We start from the raw sequence: 23,040 nt of genomic DNA, 5'->3' as shown, positions 1-23,040 counted from the left end.
GCCACTCTCCTTTGTTACTCCCTACCACAAAGGTCTAGACTGGAATCCTGGTTGGAGAGGCTTTAGGACAAGCATTTACTCTCTGATGTGATACTACTCAATGCATTCAGGATTTCAGCTTAAACCATTTGGGAAATTAAATTTAAAATGTAAATTTGTGTTTCATTCTTCTGTAAACCTTTGTTGAGGAGCTTCTGTGGATCAGAAACATGCATATGCTATAGCATTATATAACATTTTTTGTAAGAATGTTTCAATTTCTTAAAAGAGATGGCTTTAAAGTATGTCATAAGAAACCAAAGCCAACAAATTATAAAATCTCTCTAAAGGAGTAGAAAAGAAATGTGAATAACATATTGAAGTATGCTTATTTAAGTATTAGGAAAAATAAGTGTAATTAGATATATAAATCTGTTCTATTATGACTTTCCTGGTTTTGATAAAAGCCAAGCTACACAATAAGTTTAAATTCAATTTCATCTCCTTTTGAATTAAAAATGCCCTGCACATAGTGGATCCTCAAAAATATTTAATGAATGAATAGTATGTTTGTGTATAATGTAACTATGAATATAAACATTTAATCATTTAAAAATGACTGTTTTTAAGTAAAAGTTATTATAGACTGAGAAAAGTAAGTGTGAACATAACCTATGTCTCCTTTTCACTACTCTAAGGTTAATGCTTGGTTGTTTGTTTTAGTTCTTATGGTTATTGCAGAAAACACCACTGATAAAAAGTTTATTTAAGAGTTTGGAAAATGCACCAAAATAAGTTACTAACATAACATCACATAAAACATTTTTATGTTACTACTGCATCTATCAGATTTGACCTAAGAATATAAAAGTATGCTTTAAAAAAAAAGAGCTGCCAGATGAGCTCATAATAAGTGCTCTGTCAGTGTGTTATTCCAAGGAATGATGTCTTATAGTATTATGAGAGCTATTTCTCATGCTTAACAGGTAGGAATGACCACAATTTAGACTTAAAGTGGCAAATTTCTAGCAATTTTATTAGAGGGATTAGTGTATTCCCAAAAGAATGGATAGTGATAACTTTAAACCTGAGCAAGAAATTAAAAAATTACTTTTTCTTTTTAAAAATAAATTTCTTTCAAAGATATTTTGCAATTTTTTTTAAATTTTTATTTGTTTTAATTAGTTATATATGACAGTAGAATGCACTTATATACTTTGATTTATCATACATAGATGGGATATAATTTCTTATTTTTCTGACTATACATATGTAGAATCACATTGGTCATACAGTCACATATATACATAAAGTAATAATGTCTGTTTCTTTTTTTTCCTCTTGTCTGATTTTTATTTCCCTGATTAAAGACTATTTAAATGATAGTTCTCAGATGATTACTCCCTTCATGATAACTTAGAGGACTTTTAACCCCACCCAGACCCAAATTTCTTTTAGAAGAACTGAAATAATATATTCTTGCTTTCTCCACTATACTTGCTTTTCTTTTTTTTTTATTGGTTGTTCAAAACATTACATAGTTCTTGATATATCATATTTCACACTTTGATTCAAGTGGGTTATGAACTCCCATTTTTACCCCGTATACAGATTGCAGAGTCACATCAGTTACACTTCCACTGATTTACATATTGACATACTCATGTCTGTTGTATTCTGCTGCCTTTCCTATCCTCTACTATCCCCCCTCCCTTCCCCTCCCCTCCCCTCTTCTCTCTCTACTCCCTCTACTGTAATTCATTTCTCCCCTGTGTATTATTTTTCCCTTTCCCCTCACTTCCTCTTGTATGTAATTTTGTATAACCCTAAGGGTCTCCTTCCATTTCCAAGCAATTTCCCTTCTCTCTCCCTGTCCCTCCAACCTCTCATCCCTGTTTAATATTAGTCATCTTCTCATGCTCTTCTTCCCTACTCTGTTCTTAGTTATTGTCCTTATATCAAAGAAGATATTTGGCATTTGTTTTTTAGGGATTGGCTAGCTTCACTTAGCATAATCTGCTCTAATGCCATCCATTTCCCTCCAAATTCTATAATTTTGTCAATTTTTAATGCAGAGTAATACTCCATTGTGTATAAATGCCACATTTTTTTTTATCCATTCATCTATTGAAGGGCATCTAGGTTGCTTCCACAGTCTTGCTATTGTGAATTGTACTGCTATGAACATCGATGTAGCAGTGTCCCTGTAGCATGCTGTTTTTAGGTCTTTAGGGAATAGACCCAGAAGGGGAATAGCTGGATCAAATGGTGGTTTCATTCACAGATTTCCAAGAAATCTCCATACTGCTTTCCAAATTGGTTGCACCAATTTGCAGTCCCACCAACAATGTACAAGTGTACCCTTTTCCCCACATCCTCGCCAGCACTTGTTGTTGTTTGACTTCATAATGGCTGCCAATCTTACTGGAGTGAGATGATATCTTAGGGTGGTTTTGATTTGCATTTCTCTGACTGCTAGCGATGGTGAGCATTTTTTCATGTACTTGTTGATTGATTGTATGTCCTCCTCTGAGAAGTGTCTGTTTAGGTCCTTGGCCCATTTGTTGATTGGGTTATTTGTTATCTTATTGTCTAATTTTTTGAGTTCTTTGTATACTCTGGATATTAGGGCTCTATCTGAAGTGTGAGGAGTAAACATTTGTTCCCATGATGTAGGCTCCCTATTTACCTCTCTTATTGTTTCTTTTGCTGAGAAAAAACTTTTTAGTTTGAGCAAGTCCCATTTGTTGATTCTAGATATTAACTCTTGTGCTATGGGTGTCCTATTGAGGAATTTGGAGCCCGACCCCACAGTATGTAGGTCCTAGCCAACTTTTTCTTCTATCAGATGCCTTGTCTCTGGTTTGATATCAAGCTCCTTGATCCATTTTGAGTTAACATTTGTGCATGGTGAGAGAAAGGGATTCAGTTTCATTTTGTTGCATATGGATTTCCAGTTTTCCCAGCACCATTTGTTGAAGATGCTATCCTTCCTCCATTGCATGCTTTTAGCCCCTTTATCAAATATAAGAAAGTTGTAGTTTTGTGGGTTGGATTCTGTGTCCTCTATTCTGTACCATTGGTCCACCCGCCTGTTTTGGTACCAATACCATGCTGTTTTTGTTACTATTGCTCTGTAGTATAGTTTGAAGTCTGGTATCGCTATACCACCTGTTTCACACTTCCTGCTTAGCATTGTTTTTGCTATTCTGGGTCTTTTATTTTTCCATATGAATTTCATCATTGCTTTCTCTATTTCTACAAGAAATGCCATTGGGATTTTGATTGGCATTGCATTAAACCTATAGAGAACTTTTGGTAATATCGCCATCTTCATGATGTTAGTTCTGCCTATCCATGAACAAGGTATATTTTTCCATCTTCTAAGATCTTCTTCAATTTCTCTCTTTAGGGTTCTGTAGTTTTCATTGTATAAGTCTTTTACCTCTTTTGTTAGGTTGATTCCCAAGTATTTTATTATTTTTGAGGATATTGTGAATGGAGTGGTTGTCCTCATTTCCATTTCAGAGGGTTTGTTGCTGATATACAGGAATGCCTTTGATTTATGCGTGTTGATTTTATATCCTGCCACTTTGCTGAATTCATTTATTAGCTCTAATAGTTTCTTTGTAGACCCTTTTGGGTCTGCTAGGTATAGAATCATGTCATCTGCAAATAGTGATAATTTAAGTTCTTCTTTCCTATTTTTATGCCTTTAATTTCTTTCGTCTGTCTAATTGCTCTGGCCAGTGTTTCGAGAACTATGTTGAACAGAAGTGGTGAGAGAGGGCATCCCTGTCTTGTTCCAGATTTTAGAGGGAATGCCTTCAATTTTTCTCCATTCAGAATGATGCTAGCCTGGGGCTTAGCGTAGATTGCTTTTACAATGTTGAGGTATGTTCCTGTTATCCCTATTTTTTCGAGAGTTTTGAACAAAAAGGGATGCTGTACTTGATCGAATGCTTTTTCCGCATCTATCGAGATGATCATATGGTTCTTATTTTTAAGTCTATTGATGTGGTGAATAACATTTATTGATTTCTGTATATTGAACCAGCCTTGCATCCCAGGGATGAATCCTACTTGATCATGGTGTACAATTTTTTGATATGATTTTGTATCCGATTCGCCAGAATTTTATTGAGGATTTTTGCGTCTAGATTCATTAGAGATATAGGTCTGTAGTTTTCTTTCTTTGAAGTGTCTTTGTCTGGTTTAGGAATCAGGGTGATGTTGGCCTCGTAGAATGAATTTGGAAGTTCTCCCTCTTTTTCTATTTCCTGAAATAGCTTGAAAAGTATTGGTATTAGTTCCTCTTTAAAGGTTTTGTAAAACTCTGCTGTATACCCATCCGGTCCTGGGCTTTTCTTAGTTGGTAATCTTTTGATGGTTTCTTCTATTTCCTCAATTGATATTGGTCTGTTTAGGTTGTCTATATTCTCCTGTCTCAATCTGCGCAGATCATATGACTTAAGAAATTTATCGATGCCTTCACTATCTTCTATTTTATTGGAGTATAAGGATTCAAAATAATTTCTGATTATCTTCTGTATTTCTGAAGTGTCTGTTGTGATATTGGCTTTTTCATCTTGTATGCTAGTAATTTGAGTTCTCTCTCTTCTTCTCTTCGTTAGCATGGCTAATGGTCTGTCAATCTTATTTATTTTTTCAAAGAACCAACATTTAGTTTTGTTAATTTTTTCAATAGTTTCTTTTGTTTCAATTTCATTGATTTCCGCTCTGATTTTAATTATTTCTTGCCTTCTGCTACATTTGCTGTTGTTTTGCTCTTCCTTTTCTAGGGCTTTGAGATGAAGTGTGAGCTCATTTATTTGTTGGTTTTTTCTTTTTTTAAGGAATGAACTCCATGCAATGAATTTTCCTCTTAAAACTGCTTTCAATGTGTCCCATAGATTCCGATATGGTGTGTCTGTGTTTTCATTTAACTCTAAGAATTTTTAAATTTCCTCCTTAATGTCTTCTATAACCCATTGATCATTCAGTAACCTATTGTTTATTCTCCAAGTGATGCATGATTTTTCCTTCCTTCTTTTATTGTTGATTTTCACTTTCATTCCATTATGGTCAGATAAGATGCTTGGTATTATCTCTACTCCTTTATATTGTCTAAGAGTTGCCCTGTGACATAATATATGATCTATTTTTGAGAAGGATCCATGTGCTGCTGAGAAAAAAAGTGTAACTGCTTGATGTTGGGTGGTATATTCTATATATGTCAATTAAGTCTAGGTTGTTAATTGTGTTATTGAGTTCTATAGTTTCCTTATTTAACTTTTGTTTGGAAGATCTGTCCAGTGGTGAGAGAGGTGTGTTGAAGTCTCCCATGATTATTGTATGGTGGTCTATTAGACTCTTGAACTTAAGAAGAGTTTGTTTGATGAACATAGCTGCACCATTGTTTGGGGCATATATATTACGATTGTTATGTCTTGTTGGTGTATGGTTCCCTTGAGCAGTATATAGTGTCCCACTTTATCCCTTTTGATTAACTTTGGCTTGAAATCTATTTTATTTGATATGAGTATGGACACTCCTGCTTGTTTCCGAAGTCCATATGAGTGATATGATTTTTCCCAACCTTTCACCTTCGGTCTATGTATGTCTTTTCCTATCAAATTCGTCTCCTGTAGGCAGCATATTGTTGGGTCATGTTTTGTGATCCATTCTACTAGCCTGTGTCTCTTAATTGGTGAGTATAAGCCATTAACATTTAGGGTTATTATTGAGATATGGGTTATCCTTCCAGCCATATTTGTTTATTTATGTTACTGAATATGGTTTGTTTTCCTCTTTGATCATTTTCCCCCCTTTACTGTCCTACCTCCCACTGTTGGTTTTCATTGTTATTTTCCATTTCCTCTTCCTGTAATGTTTTGCTGAGGATTTTTTGGAGAGATGGTTTTCTAGCTGCAAATTCTTTTAACTTTTGTTTATTGTGGAAGTTTTTAATTTCATCTTCCATCTTGAAGCTTAATTTTGCTGGATACACAATTCTTGGTTGGAACCCATTTTCTTTCAGTGTTTGAAATATGTTATTCAAGGATCTTCTAGCTTTCAAAGTCTGTGTTGAGAGATCAGCTGTTATCCTGATTGGTTTACCCCTAAATGTAATCTGCTTCCTTTCTCTTGTAGCTTTTAAAATTCTCTCCTTATTCTGTATGTTGGGCATCTTCATTATAATGTGTCTAGGTGTGGATCTCTTATGATTATGCACATTCGGCGTCCTGTAGGCTTCTAGGATTTGGGATTCTGTCTCGTTCTTCAAGTCTGGGAAGTTTTCTCGAATTATTTCATTGAATAGATTGCTCATTCCTTTGGTTTGGAGCTCTGTGCCTTCCTGTATCCCAATGACTCTTAAGTTTGGTCTTTTAATGTTACCCCATATTTCTTGGATTTTCTGCTCATGGTTTTTTAACAGTCTTGCTGAGCTGTCTATGTTCTTTTCAAGTTGAAATACTTTGTCTTCATTGTCTGATGTTCTATCTTCTAAGTGTTCTACTCTGCTGGTAGTATTCTCAATTGAGTTTTTAAGTTGGTTTATTGCTTCCTGCCTTTCTAGGATTTCTGTTTGTTTGTTTTTTATAACCTCTATCACCCTGTATAGTTGATCTTTTGCTTCCTGGATTTGTTTATGTATTTCATTGTTGAAGAGATCTTTCATTGTCTGATTTTGCTGTCTAATGTCTTCCTTGAGACTCCAGATCATCTGAAGCATGTATCTCCTGAATTCTTTATCTGACATTCCATCTGCTGCAGATATTACCTCTTCTAACGTTGAGTTGACCTGCATTGCTTGTGGTCCTTTCTTTCCTTGTCTCTTCATACTGTTCTCATTTCTTTCTGCTTACTGAGACTGTTGTGTTATTGAATTTTCTCCCTATATATTTGTATTACTCTTGTATAGTTGCAAAGTCTCCCGCGCAGGCAAGGGCAGGGGCTCTGCTCCTCCTCCAATTGGGGCACTGTGCCTACCACATTGGCAGGCCGCTGGGCCTGTTCTGCTAGTTGGTAGCAGGTGCGCCTACCTTGCAGGCGCGTGGGGCGGCTCTGCCACTCCCAGGTTGGTGGGCCTGACCTGCTGGTGGGTTGCAGGTCCGGCTACCTTGCAGGCGCAGGGGGAGGGTGCACACCTATTTGTATTTAGATAGTTATGGGAAATGGAGTACGTAATGCTTGGGATGAAAGTTGGGGGGAAGGGGAAGGTAGGTGCTCTTGAAAAGAAAGAAGGAGAGGGAGATAGATAGCATAGAGGAGAATGGAAAGAGCAGTAAAACTTGGAAGGGGAGAGAGAGAGGGAAAAGGGAGAGAAAAAATTAAAATGAAATAGGAAATAAAATTAGGTCTTAGAGATCCATTTTTTTCTCTTCCCGTAGGCAAAGCTGTGCCCTCCAGGCTGAGTTTTGCCCTCAATGTGTCAACAGCAATCCCTGTAAGGTGGTTCCTGGGAGTCTCTCAATCCTGTTGGTCCAGAGCCGTTTCACTTCTACTGCCCCTCCTCCCCTTCCTCCTGCCAGACAGCCAGGTCCTGCTCACCGGAGGCAGTTCCCCAAGGATTTGGTTACAATTTCAGCCCCACCGAGTGCTCTATTTCCCTAACTACTGAGCACTCTTGCTATCATTCATCTAAGCCCCAGTGCTGTGGAGCTGTGGTCTGGGAGTCAATTGTTTAATTTTTCCGGACCCCTTTGGTGGGCACACCTTCAGAATCTGGCAGCTAAGACCATTGGTGTCGCTGTTGGTGGTAATAGGAGTTGGGGGTCGAGGATCCCCTCTACTTCCCTCAACCCCTACAGTCAGAACCACACTGCTGGCGGTAGGAGGAGTTGGGGGTCTGGAGTGTCCTCTGTTTCCCTCCGCCCCTACCGTCACACCCTCTCAGTTCGCGGTTGGGGGATTTGGGGGTGGGGAGTCTTCTCTGCTTCCCTCTGCCCCTACAGTCACGCCCTCATCACTGGCAGTAGGGGGAGTTGGGGGTCGAGAGTCCTTTGGCCCTTACGGTCACGCCCACGGAGAGATTTTGAAGTTTCCCGGTTGTTTGTATCTGGTGTGGGTGGGAGTCACACACCTGCTAAAGTAGATTCCGCTGGGAAGGAATCTCTTTGGCCGAACTTTGGTGACTTCCCCTCTCTGCTATGGCGGGCCCCTGGCTCCTTGCCGGAGTGTCCGAAGGGAGGGGTGGAACTGGCTTGTCTCTGGTCTGACACAATCTCTGGTTTTAGCTCCCAGTTCGCTATTTCATAAAGGGTTTTTTAGATTCCCTTCACGCTGTCTCAGGGGGCGGAGCCGTTCACCGGGTGGGCGGGGCTGTTAGTAGAGCCGGGAGGGCACAGGCTGTCTGCTGGGCCAGGCAGGGACACTTCTCGCTGTGCCGGGCCGCTGGGGGCTGCCTGTAGAGCCGGGCAGCTGCGGCCGCGTGGCTAAGATCCGGGCGGGCGGGGTGGCCGTTCGCTGAGCGAGAGCGGGGCCTCCCGGAACGGCTGGATGGCGGGTGCTGTCTGCAGGTTCGGGTGGGCCGAGCCGCTCGGGGCCGCCGGCCACTTTCTGAAGCGGCTGGTGGCCGCGGGACTGTACCTCTGCACCGGCCGGGGGGCCGCCTGTAGAGCCGGGCAGCTGCGGCCGCGTGGCTACGAGCCTGGCAGGCGTGGTGGCCGTTCGCAGAGCGAGGGCCTCCCCGGGACGGCAGGATGGCGGGTGCCGTCTGCGGGTTCGGGCGGGCCGCGCCGCTCTGTGCCGCCGGCCGCTTGCAAAAGCAGCTGGTCGCTGCGGGACTGGACCTCTGCGCCCGCGTGGCCAGCCAAGATCCACTTGTCTGGGACAAACTGACACTTCTAATAAACCTACCAATTCCCGGCAGGTCCCCTCTTAATGGAATTTTGCTAGAAGTTCCTCAGTAGGTAGACTGCTGCTGTTCCAATGGGTCTTTCTGATCTCGTTAATGTGGAGACATTGGAATCGCTGCTTCCTCGCCGACTGCCATGTTGGATCCCCCAATAATGTCTGTTTCATTCTACTATCTTTCTTGTCCGCACATCCCCTGCCTTCCCCTCCTTTCACTTCCCTCTACCTAATCTAAGGTAATGCTATTCTTCTTCTTCTTCTTCTTTTTGCATTACAATTCTTAATACACATATATACCACAATTTTTGTATCTCTGTTTGTATATAAAGTATGTTGAAACCCAATTCAAGTCTTCATACAGGCACACAGTCACATTAACGTTTTTAGCAGCACAATTCACAATAACTAAACTGTGGAGCTAACCTAGATGTCCTTCAGTGGATGGATGGATAAAAAAATGTGGCATATATACACAATGGAATTTTACTCAGCAATAAAAAAGAACAAAACCATGGCATTTGTAGGTAAATGGATGGTGTTAGAGAAGATAATGCTAAGTGAAGTCAGCCAGTCCCCAAAAAACAAATACCAAATATTTACTCTGATATATTCACAGTGAAATAGCCTTTAAACTACCCATTAAATAAATGACTCAAATCTCTAACCCAAACATGTATATTTAGTACATTTAAAATAATGGCCATCAATGGATGAAAAACAAAACAACTAAATTGCTAATGAATTAAATTTTCAAAACTTAGCAAAGGACAGATAGCATTATATAAATTTTAATCACTAATAAGAAATTTGTCTTTTAAAAAATCTATCTTTACATCATAGATTCATTTTTAGATTAGCAAAAAGATCAATGGCATATTTGTTAATATCCTCTAGTAATCAATTTGGTTTTCACAGGACAAACACACATTCATTTAAGATGTTTAAAATTCTGGACATCCAATCAAGATAAGATTTAGCTAACATGAGGAAGGCATTCACTCAATTCTAAACAGAATGTACCATGTAAAAAGGTTAATCTGTTAATTTGGGCCTTAGATAGATTGTCATTAAGTGAGAAGTTAATGTAGTACAAATCAAACTACCAACAAACATTATAAGAGCTATTCTGAAATTATGAAACATTTAACTTTAATTGAATTTTCAAACATAAATATGTCTATAAGACCATAAAAACAATAGAGGTCAATTAATGATTTCAAGAATTTCTATATTTCACTATATTTGCAAGTTACAGAACTTTGACATTTTATATGCAAAATTAATCAGTTTCGTATTATAAAAATAGACAAATTCATTCATTAAATTTAGAAACTTCAAAATTTAATGAAATAGCAATACTCACTTTTTAACTTTGTCACAAAAGGAGGTCAGGGTCGTGTTAGTGCCTTGAGTTACTTCGATGATTTGAATGGAACAATCTATAGGCTTAAAATAAAAACTGCCTTATTAATATAGTTCTATATAGAGAAAAGATGAATACAATTCTAGAATTTTTGACCTGTTTAAATATTTATTTGAATTTTATTTTTAATTTTATTCAGATATTTTATTGAGGTAATATTAAATATAGAAAAATTCATAAATTTTCAGGAATATAATTTGAATTTTGAGGAATATACATAACACTTTGATGAAAATATAGAACATTTCCCACACATCTCCTTTAAATTCATCTGCAAATCTATTTGGTAACTACTATTATCAGATTTTTATCATCATGGATTAGGTATATATTCTCTTGTTTGGGCTTTTGTCTCTTAAATCACATCTATTTTTGAAATGTATTGATAATCTAATACATATCCGTAGTTCATCATTTTTATTATGAATTAGTAACAATTCTTTGTGTGACTATTCCACAATTTGTTAGTCATCTTCTTACTGATGAATATTTGGGTTATTTTAGCTTTTAAATATTGTAAAGAAAACTATTATATATTTCATATATAAGTAATTATTTGGGCATATGCTTCACTTCTTGGGAATATACATAAATAGTTCAGTTAGAGTGTACATATATGACTGCTTTTAAAAGAGATAATTTTTGCCTTATGTATTTTGCAGCTTTATTACTAGCTATATATGCATTTACATTTATTATCTCTTCTTAATTGCCCCTTTCATCATTACAAAATGATTTATTTTTTCTCTAATTACATTCTGTCTTTAGCTATACTTTTCCTGATACTAATGAGCATAACAGTTGTCATTCTTTGGTAGTGTCAATTCGTTTTGTTTATTTTACTTCAATATATCTGTGCCCTTGTTTCTTAAGTTTATATGCTTCAGACAGTAGTTGAGTCTTCTCTTTTAATCTAGTTTTTCAATTTATGTGTTTTCAGAAAGATTTATATTAAATATATTTATGTAGTTTGTCCTATTTCAGACTATTGTATTTGTATTTATTTCTACTTGTTTCTCCTATTGAATTTCTACCTTTTCTCCCTTTTCAGTTTGATATTTTTCCTATTTCATTTAGTTACTTTCTTGGTTTCTTTGTATTTTTTTTAGTGTTTGTGCTAACTCTAAAGATTACAATATGTATCCTTAATATATCTCAGTTTATTTAGAATTAATGTTGGAACATACATTTAAAATTTTAAAATCTATAATAGCAAAAATGACATTTACCCCACTCTCATGCTTTTTGTTATTTCCATATATTTTATTTCTGCATATACAATAAATTCCATTATAACATGCTATTATTTTGATTTGGTCACCTCTCTTAAAAAATTAAGAGTAGCATTTTGTATTATTCAGCACTCTTACTATTTTGATCACACTTTCCCCCTTCCTGGATTCCATCTGTTGTCATTTACTTTGTGTGTGAAACATCTACTTTGGTACTCCCTCTTGGCATGTTAGCTGAATAACTTCTCTCAATACTTGTTTGTATGGCAGTGTCTTTATTTCAATATTGAAACACACTTAGTGGATATAAAAGTGTGCATTCATTTTTATTTTTTATTTTGAATAACTTAAACGTATCATTCACCTGTGTCTGGCTTCCATTGTGTCTGACGAGAAGTTTGTTTTCATTCAGATTTTTACTCAACTCTTTGAATTCCCACCTCCCCCCAGCTTCCTTTTAAGATTTTTCTCTTTAACTTTGTGTTTTAGATATTTGAGTATAATAGGTCTACATGTAGTTAACTTTGAAGTTCTGTTTCGGATATATTGGACTTCTTAGATCCATAATTGAATACTCTCAACTAAAGTTGAGACATTTTTCTGATCTTTACTACTTTTTTCTCATTTACATATTTTTAATTAGTGCTTTAGAAATATACATAAAGGTGGAATACATAGAGGTATATTTATACATGCACATAGCATAATTTTTGTCAAATTTATTCTATATTTCTTCCTCTTTCCCATCCCTCCCTCTCAACCTCCTTATACTTCTCTGACTTCCCTATCTTTATGATATCTGATCCCTCTCCATTCCCCCCCCCCGCCCCGTTATTTGCTCTAGTTTGGGGATGAGAGAACATTTGACATTTGATTTTCTGAGTCTGATTTATTTCACTTAACATAATGTTCTCTAGTTCCATCCATTTATCATAATTTTATTTATGGCTGAGAAAAACTCCATTGTGTATATAAACTATATTTTCTTAATTCATTCATCTATTGTGGGGCACTGGGATACTTCCATAACTTGTTTATTGTGAGTTGTGCTGTTATAAACACTGACATAACTGCTTTGCCATAGTAAGCTGTTTTTAGTTCTTTTGAATAATTACTGGGGAGTGGGAGAGTTGGGTCATGTAATAGTTCTATTCCCAGTTTTTTTGAGGAATCTTCATTGTAATGTTCAGAATAATTGTATGAATTTGCAGTCCTACCAATAATGCATGGCTCTACCTTTTTCCCCCATCCTCACCAACACTTATTATTATTTATATTCTTGATAATTCCCATTCTGACTGGAGTGAGATAAAATCTCAGTGTAGTATTCATTTGCACTTCCCCAACTGGTAGGGATTTTGAATGTGTTTCTTCATGTATTTAATGGTCATTTGTATTTCTTTTGAAAAATGTCTGTTAAGCTCTTTTGTCCATTTATTGATTGGGTGCTTTATCTTTTTGGTGTTAAGCATGTTTAGAATTTTTTTGTCCTGCACTGGGGATTGAATCCAGGGATGTTCAACCACTGAGCCACATCACACCCCTTTTTAAATTGATTAGGGCCTCACTATGTTACTGAGGCTGGTTTTGAACTTGCCTGCCTCAGCCTCCCAAACTAGAAGTACAGGCATGTGCCACCTCACTGGGCAATTTTTAGAGTTCATTATATATTCTGGATATTAATCCCTTGTCTGACCATTAGTTTTTCAAATTAATTTTTCTCTCTATTTGTCATCTTCTGCTAGCATTCCAAATGTTCATAAATTGTCCTCCTTGTCTCAAAAGTCTCTGAATCCCTACTCATTTTTATATGGCTCTTTTATTTTTCTCTTCAATGCAGGAATTTCTATTTTACTTTCAACTTCACTACTTTCCCATCTGTTTGTAAGCAGATGCTTTGACTCTCATTACAGATACTATTTTCAGTTCTTTAGTTGGCATTTCATTTCTTTTTGCTTAATTTTCATAGTCACTAATTTCTTATTAAGATTTCTCATTGTACTATCCATTTTGAACATCTTTTACTTTATTTAAATATGCTTTTAAGTAATTATACCTTAAAATCTCTATTAATTCCAACAACTGGCTCATCTCAATAGTCTCTTTCCACTGATTGTATTATTTTCTGGGTCAAACTTCCTGGCTTCTTTACATATTTATGCATTTGTAATTATTTGTTAGGTATTGTAAATGGTGTGTTATGAATTGTGATTCTTTTAAAAAAATAAAATATAGAAACTTATTTTGACAGGTTAAAGTTTGTCAGCCTTAAATTTTTGTTGAATTATATTCATTTTGGTTGGTGTAGCATTTGCTTTTGAGCATGACTTTTACTCTTAGAAAATAGCTTTGTGGACTCTTATTGGAATACTTGAGGTGCTCAGCTCAGTCTTTTCTTTAGCTTTGCCATATCTTCTGTATCGTGTAACTTCTACTTTGTGTGGCAAAAACAATCATCATTTACTTCTCAGTCAAAAGCTGACAATATCTACTGAGCCTTGCAAACACATCCCAAAACTTGGCCAAGAGCATGCAATAAATCTCCTGTGGCATCCTGATCTCCGGACACTGCACGGCTCCCTCTTTTCTAGCACTCCACCCTGCAAATCACATCTACTTCTGCAACTTTCAACTGCTGCTTCATTCCCTAGCTTGGTGTAATGTTTCTATTCGAATAAGGCTCCACCAGACTGCAAAGCAGCAGAAACCACCCTCAGGCAGAAACTAGGTTATTCACCTGTCTCACTTTTCTGAAGGATCAATGTTCTATAATGCCTGTTGTTCAATGACTGCAACCAGCTGCTTCATATATTTTGTCTAAGTTTACAGTTATTTTCAGCAGTAGGGAAAATTTAGTACTTGTTACACTGCCATGGAAAGAACTAGATGTCCTTAGTATTTGTTGACTTTTGATTCAGGTCATTTGAGGTGTTACCTCCTGTGCAAGTGCTTCAGGTAGAATTGGGTGTTTCTTCTTCCAGACACTCACCCCTTCTGTTATTTTACTGTGTTGCCATTATTTGTTTGCAAGTTAATTTGAGCAGTATGCTATTTATGAATTCATATAATCATGACTTTACTTCTTTGCATTTGTTTTTCCTAGTACATCACTATATACTTTAAGGGTTTGATAAAGTTGTTGAATAAGTGAAGAATTATTTTGCCTCTCCCTCTAAATTGCAGCTGCAATAGCAGTTCTTCTTTTTACTGTTTACCTCTGGCTTCACTTATGTCTAGACTTAGTATAAGCACAGAAATCTTCAAATATTATACAGAAAACTCTATGGTTACTGAAATGATTGGAAAGCTGCTAATAAAACTACTAAGATGAGTTGCACAATAATTACTTAATTTCCTACTCCTGGAATTCTCCCAACAGAAGTTGCCAGCCAATAATATAATTTAAGAGTTTTTGGGTAAAAGGACATTTTTCCTACCAATAATGATAATGAAATTTTAAATCATTATAGTGTGACTCAAAATATAAATGTAATGAAATATGTGTGTATGCATAATGCAGAAAGAATACATAATATTGTCAGCTAAACCTCAAACTATGATATTTTCATTCATTTATCTAAGTACTGAAACATTTTTATTTGGCTTTGATGAAAATGGGACTTTAGAAATAAAATTTATAAGTGATGGGAGGGGAGGGGAGAGGAAGGGGGAAAGGAAGGACAGCAGAATAAAGTAGACATTATTATTGCTGTATGTATATACGTGACTGCATGACCAATGTGATTCTACAACCTGTACACTCAGAAAAATGAGAAATTATACCCCATCTGATTCAAATGTATGATATGTCAAGATCATTTTACTGTCATGTGTAACTACCAAAAATAAATAAAAAAGAAATGAAATTTCTAAAAGTTTCTTTTTTTTTCCCAGAAATAGTTATTAATTCAAGAAAATGTAATTTGTGGAAATAAATGATTTTTTTCCAAATGTAAGATAGGTAGATTTCTGTTTAAGATTAGCTACCTTCATTACCAATTAATCTAATTCATTGTTCAATGACTCTTTCACATTCATAATTTTAGATCCACATGCATACACATACCTCCATGTTTTCGGGCCCTGTGTTTTCCCTTGTCTCGGGTAGAAAAGAGCCTTTAATGAACATTGGAGAAGGTTCTACAGTGTTCATGCTTCCACTTCTTTTGTTGTTGTCTTTTTGCATGATGTCAGTTGAGAAGAATGGATGTACAGGGGGAATGTTACCTTCAAATCCTATATGGTAGTTAGAATTTTCATTTTCCAGTACTCTTTGTGGATTAATTTTATCCAAACTAGTGGATGAGGGAGTTAAAATATTGCTTTTGGAATCCTCAACACCATGGTGTTTTCCTATGGAGTTTTCCCAGAAGCTGTCTTTATTCATGATTTGAGGATTTGGTAGCACAGAAGCACTAAAACCAATAGCTGATGTTTTCCCAACTTGATGCCAGGAGAATTCAGGGATTTCAGAAGTGAATTCATTCAAGCATATTTGGTGTGTTCTATCCAATGAATGCCCTTTTGTTTCCTGGTTTGGTGCATTGGACACAAAAAAGGTGTTTTCTTCAATTTCATTCCGAGAGAATGGAATTTTATTACTGATCTCATCTACTAGGTGATCAAAACCCAGACAGACTTGCCTAGAAGGCATGGGTTGGGTTACAAGGTGAAATTCTTGCTGTTCAGACTGCTCTTCATCTGATTCATTAGGCGTTGGATCTGTTTGCCAACTATATGCCATTCTTTATGTAACAGAAAATTTACTTGACTCCGAATATCTCTTTAATGATATTATAAAATAAGGTAGAAATCTTCCTAGAAAAAATCGTAAAAGGAAATAAAAAAACATTGTTAGTTACCAATAAAGATTTTACAAGAAATACATATGATGAATAAATATATAGAAGTGTTTTGTAGTTTTTTTCTTGGCAAGAGGAATCATTTCTTGAGGACTACAAAATTGTATCAGGGCTCCGAGGATTATGAATTTGAGAAAGAATATTGATTTTGGATGGACTCATACAACTCCTATGATAGAAAAATAAGTCCATCTCAATTATGATTAGAGTGTCATGACTCTAAAAAATTGACTCCAAAGTCAATTTCCCTCTTTTGACTCATTTTTTCCACCAAAGTAAGTATTTCCTTCTGTACCCAATCATCTATAAGCATGTTAACCTCCTCCCCTCACCCCTTTTATTAACTAAAGGCTTTTCTTAATTAGCAACTACCCTATCCCTAGACATAAACTTAACTCTTTTCTCCCCTTCATAACGGAATATCTTAAAATGGTTGGCTAGGCTCTTTGCTCCCTAAAGCTCTTTAAAAACTTGCAAACTCTTTTATTCATGTCTCTGAAGCTACTTCCATTAAGTTCATTAATGAGTGTCCTAGCATTAAATTCAAGGGTTATTGTGTCTCTTTTTAACTTAGTTCCTCAGCAACATTTGATACCACTCACCATTACTTCTTGCTTTAAAATGTCTTGCTTTCTTACTTCAATTCTCTATGACTCTGTACTCAGTTTCTCCTAGTTTGCTCTTTCTTGAACATGCTGTGCCTATTAAGTATTTCCTCCTGAGTCTTTTCTGAGCCTGTTCTCCTCTCAAGTACTCTCTGATTGCAAGTTATTTCTTACCTTTTGTGGCTTAAATGATTATCTCTTTGTCAGTAAGTCCAGTCTAGACCACTCTTTTTTTTTAAAAAAGAGAGAAAGAGAGAGAGAGAGAGAATTTTAATATTTATTTTTTAGTTTTCGGTGGACACAACATCTTTGTTTGTATGTGGTGCTGAGGATCGAACCAGACCGCACGCATGCCAGGCGAGCGCGCTACTGCTTGAGCCACATCCCCAGCCCAACTCTTATTACCAACTCAGCACTTTTATTTGGATTTTAAAAAATTTCCAAATGCTCACCATCTCTAGCAGTCAGAGAAATGCAAATTAAAACCACCCTAAGATACCATCTCACTCCAGTAAGAGTGGCAGCCATTATGAAGTCAAACAACAACAAGTGTTGGTGAGGATGTGGGGAAAAGGGTACACTTGTACACTGCTGGTGGGACTGCAAATTGGTGAGGCCAATTTGGAAAGCAGTATGCAGATTCCTGGGAAATCTGGGAATGGATCCACCATTTGACCCAGCTATCGCCCTTCTCGGACTATTCCCTGAGGATCTTAAAAGAGCGTACTATAGAGATACTGCCACATCAATGATCATAGTGGCACAATTCACAATAGCTAGACTGTGGAACCAACCTAGATGCCCTTCAATAGATGAATGGATAAAAAAATGTGGCATCTATACACAATGGAGTACTACGTAGCACTAAAAATTGACAAAATCATAGAATTTGCAGGGAAATGGATGGCATTAGAACAGATTATGCTAAGCGAAACTAGCCAATCCTTAAAATACAAATGCCAAATGTCTTCTTTGATATAAAGAGAGCAACTAAGAACAGAACAGGGAGGAAGAGCATGAGGAAAAGATTAACATTAAACAGAGACGAGTGGGGGGAGAGAAAGGGAGAGAGAAGGGAAAGCATATGGAAATAGTAGGAGACCCTCAATGTAACACAAAATTACATATAAGAAGTTGTGAGGGGAGGGGGGGGGACAAGGAAGAGAACTGAACAACAGCAGATGAGGTAGAGAGGGAAGATGGGAGGGGAGGGGAGGGGGGATAGTAGGGGATAGGAAAGGCAGCAATACAACAGTCACTAATATGGCATTATGTAAAAATTGTGAATGTGTAACTGATGTGATTCTGCAATTTGTATTTGGGGTAAAAACGGGAGTTCATAACTCACTTGAATCAAATATATGAAAGATGATATGTCATGAGCTTTGCAATGTTTTGAACAACCAATAAAAAAGAAAAAAAATCTAAATAAAAAAATAAAAAAGAAATCAGTTGTATTTTTGCACACTAACATTGAAAAAATAAAAAATGAAATTATAAAAAAATAAATAAATAAAATAAAAAATTTCCAAATGGAAGCCTGAAACTTAAATTATAACTCATCCCAAACCTGCTCCTAGTCCAGTGTCACTGTGACAGAAAGTTGTCCAACCATTTGAGCAACCAGAAACCAAGGTTTTATCTTCCTTCCTCTTTATTCTGCAATAGCCAATAAACCACCAATCCTATAGGGAGCACCACATAAATACATCTGGGCTCTATCTCCTCATCCCTGTCTACCATTGCCCAATTCTAGTTTAAAGCTTTCATCTTATTACCTGAAATAATGTATTGTTTCTGAAACTGCTTCTGCACTTTCTACAATCCATTCTTATGTCCTCAATTCATTTGTTTTCCACATTGTAATGCTGTATTAGGACTCTATCCAATACCTCCCCTGTTTATAGCTTTTCAGTGGTATCCTGGAGTTTGAGAATAATGGTCATAGTTCCTCAGGTGACTTGGAAGGTCCTTTATGTCTTGGACCTGTATTCTTTGCTGGCTCACATTATGTTACTCAATTGCATTCTCTGCTCTGAATTCCAGGTCTTCCCTTGCCCCTCAGATGGGCTCTCTATTTCACATTTGACACCATTCACTTGGGATCTCATGCTGGACACTCACCTTCTTGCTTAAATAATTCTTTCTCATTTTTCAGGGTTTCATTGAAATATCACTTCTTTAAAGAAATATCCTCGGAATGCCCAGAGATTGAGCTGACATATTTGGGAAAGAATTTCAAGAGATGTATGTAAGAGGTATGTAAAATGAATCTTAAATAATTAATGAGTTACACAGATATATTATTATCTAGTTAAAATTTCCTTTTGAAGAATTGACAATTTTTATTCTCTGTTTGTAATCAAAACTGTTTTCATTCAAACAAAATAGGTTCCTTTATCTGCATGTCTTGGAACTCAGATTTTTAAGCAGATGTGTCTTCAATTTTGATAATCATACCCAAGGAATGTTCTGTTCTTCCTTAACCTGACCTACTCCTTAGGTAGTTATTATTATGGTAGTTATACTAAATTTTTTAATAATTTTTGGTGGTTTCAAAACTTTAACATTTGAGGGTTTAAAAATTATTTTTGAAAATTTTATACAGCTATAAAAGAAGTCTTTAAATAAAGCACCAGTGGTCTGATGATGAAATTAAAGTCTCATATCATTGATGATGGTAATGATATCTGACATTTTTTGAGCATGTACTCTGTGCTAATGCTTTCTAAATACGTGAATGGTTATGTGTTTTATTTATTTCTCAACTTATACTGTCAGTTCCAAAATATCATTACCACCACTGAACAAATGAGAAAAGTGAAGCACAAAATGTTGAGTCAATTTACGTAAGGTTAGAGAGTTTGTGTTCACAGATTTAACTTAAACAGAGAGTGAAGGGAGGCACAAGGGTGAATCTTCCACATTAACATCACATCTAGAGTATTCTGAATTTTGACCTGGAACAGTGTAGACTCAGCTTAAATGATCTTGACTACAAAGAGTTAAAAACATTTTAAATTTGTTAACAATATTTTCAAGTATTTCTTACAGTAGATTCAAAAATGGGTTAGAAGGCTGTGTGAAAAATTTCATTATCATGAGATAAAGGAGAATAAGGTATGCTTTTTCATATTGAAAATGTAATAAAAATAGAAACTCTTCCAAGATCCATTTTTAATGTTAAATTTGGCGATTTTAAAATAATTTCTAGTAATTTTAATGTACTTTTTACCATCATAATCTAGAAGTTGGAATATTTCTTTGTTTGTAAACAAAATATTTAGTGCCAGACAGAAAATACTTTTACTCTGCATTATGAAGCCATGTATAAAATAATTCAAAGTCATAGAATTTGACTTTGAAGCCAAAGCAAGCAAACATGCAGTTTAGCAGCATTTGTGGCAAAATCAAGAGGACATTGTTATCAGTCTCCAATTTAAGGAAGACTCTGCAGCGTTATAGAAAATATGTGAAGTTGGCAGACTGATGTTTCCTCAAATATTTTCACATTTTAATCTCTGGAAACTGAATATGTTAAGTAACATGATTAAAGGAATTCAAGCTTGCAAATGAAATGAAATTTCCTAATAAACTGGTCTTTCAATAATTTTTTTGGTGGACCTGTGTAGTCCCACACAGGCAGAATCTATCAGTGTGATGTGATGTGAGAGGGATTGAATCCATTTGTACTTGCTTTGAGAAGAGTAGAGAGCCTGGAGCCAAAGAATGTGAATAGCCTGTGGAAGCTGGAAAGAGATTATTGAGGGTTAATTATTTGTGTGGCCTCAAAGAGAAAGTACACTCAAAGTTAGGCACCTATCAAAAGAAGGGCAGCCCCTGGCAGCTGCTTCTATTTCCTAAATCTACAAAGGTGTAAATATAATCAAAATAGTCCTAGTGTTCAAAATAGGAACACAAATGTTTGTTTTGCAAAAGAACAAAGAATAGAAAGGGCCTTTCTAAAAATGTTTAGTCTTGATCCCCAAAGTTCTGGCTACAAACAGGAAAGAGAAGAGAAGATAGTGGAGGGAGCACATTATGGGACTGAAGAAAATGGTCTTCATTTTGGATGAATTTCAGGCAGAGAAAATTTACCATCTTTAGAATATGTATAAATGTCATGTGAAATAAAAGCTGTGCTGACACAGGACATGTCATAGTCTAATCAAGCAGAACCATCCATATTTTCAGGAAGATGGAGAGAAAATTTATAGTTATGGCAATTAACCCAAAGTTTGAGAATACTAGGTGGTGGAAAATTGATCTGAAATTCCCAAGTCTCTTCATCTGATGATCCAAGTGTATATGTCATCATACAGAGACAAAACTCCTCAGATGTTGGCCACATACAACTCTGACTTGCCTTAGCCCAAATTGGTGTATAAATAGAGCAAAGAAGAAAAAATATATATATATGACTATATATAATTTTTATACATATAATTTGTAGTTCATATATATAATTTGTAGCTCATATATATAATTTGTAGCTCATATATATATAATTTGTAGCTTATATGTATAGTAGTTCATACATACATATAATAATTAATTTATTTATATTTTAATTATTTATATTACCTTACTTTTTAATTTCTAATTTAGAATTGAGTGATAATATAAACATTCAGTATATTTAGACTCCCTGATATTATTTTTTAACTAAGCAAAGATAAAAGATGCTTGGAGAAAACAACAATTTTCAAAAAATTGCCATTTTACAGGAATAATAAATATTTTCTTAATCACATTTTATCCTATAGAAAACTCACTTCCTGTTAGAATACCCCATGCTTCTTATATTTGGACAATTTGAAGTTCTCACTTATTTTTATTTTGTGAGAGATACTGGCCTGAATAAATCCACTCATTTATTTAAACATCTACTTACAAATTTAGACACTTATTTATTCAGTAGCTTTTTAATATATACTATGTCAAGTTCTTTGCAAAGTAGTGGGAATACAAAAAATGATAAAAATGATAATACAAGATGAAGCTCTTGCCTTCAAGTGGTTCATAGACACAAATTTATAATACAGTACAATGTGAGATTTATGTTAGTAGACACAGGGTCTATTTTGGGGAATTTCAAATAAAATACTACTAGGCTTATTTTCCCTTAGAAAAAGCTGAAGTAAAATTGTTGAAGAACCCAGTTACAGTTTATATATTAGCTATGTTTTTGTTCAGAAGCTGCAATATGTCAGAGATAATTCTGTGCCCATCATTGAAACCTGTTTTCAAGAATGTTTTGATTTCTAGGAAGTTTTAAATTCTCACACCTCAACATCATAAAGCAGTTGAAATAGTAATTAATTCTATTTCTTTGAGTATGTCTTAGGAGTAAACAGACAAAGATAAGACAGCTTCCAGCTTCCATGGAACTGCTTTGGTGGAATGATGACTGGGAAGGAAGCCTCTTCAGGGGAGTTGGGGGCATAATGCTGACCCTGGTGGGAGGAGGCTCAGAGCCTCAACCCTGATGACCCTTGAAATATGACACTTGCAGGGCTGCATTAAGCTTGACCTAGAAATACTCGGGAAATAACCAGTAGTGCTTCACTAATTGTCAGAAAATCTGTCCCAAAGAGAATTCCAGGACAATGTGAGCTTTTAAGTGATGAGAAGCAGCTGTGGCCACAGCTTTCTTTGTCTACTGTGACCAGGATATAGGCCCCTTGACCTATTTATGTCTGTTATTGAGTGTTCTCTTGATAATGGATGAGTGAATTAGAGAATTATTTTCAATAATTTATGTGGTGCGCAAAGGAATCTATTTTTAAAGCAATAAGCAATAGCATTAGGAAAAGAAGACTGTAATTTATAAAGGTGAGTTTGGTAAGGTTTCAAGAACAGAAGATTCTTTGTCTTAATTGAAAGAAAAGCAGTATTTCTGCAGATGGAATTCAGAAGTGGAAGAGAAGGCCATTGAGTTGTTTTACATAGGGAGAATATTCATTCTGAAAGGACAAAAATAAATGTAAAAGGGAAGAAAAACAGGCATAGGAAAAAAGGAAGATAAAGATATAGAATACAGGAGGAGACAGATAAAGCAAATGAAAGAAAGATGAAGA

The 23,040-nt window shown here is 35.8% G+C and overlaps 1 protein-coding gene across 2 annotated transcripts in view; it reads right to left on the bottom strand.

Annotated features, from left to right (window-relative positions):
• PIK3C2G (phosphatidylinositol-4-phosphate 3-kinase catalytic subunit type 2 gamma) overlaps positions 1-16,237 on the bottom strand; it is a gene marked incomplete at its 5' end in the record, with an annotated part of 348,977 nt that extends 332,740 nt beyond the window's left edge. Inside the window, 2 exons of one of the 2 annotated variants that reach the window (XM_081311198.1) lie at positions 10,202-10,277; positions 15,556-16,237. In XM_081311198.1, the coding sequence (XP_081167324.1) occupies positions 10,202-10,277; positions 15,556-16,237 (758 nt within the window). Of the gene's footprint in view, positions 1-10,201; positions 10,285-15,555 lie in introns of both variants that reach the window. The other variant, XM_081311197.1, reaches the window with a different exon arrangement.
• Positions 16,238-23,040: the final 6,803 nt, after the last annotated feature.

The sequence above is a fragment of the Spermophilus citellus genome (assembly GCF_964194105.1).
Source record: "Spermophilus citellus genome assembly, chromosome: 10".
NCBI classification, from domain to species: Eukaryota; Metazoa; Chordata; class Mammalia; order Rodentia; family Sciuridae; genus Spermophilus; species Spermophilus citellus.
This window is presented reverse-complemented; position numbering and strand designations above follow the sequence as displayed.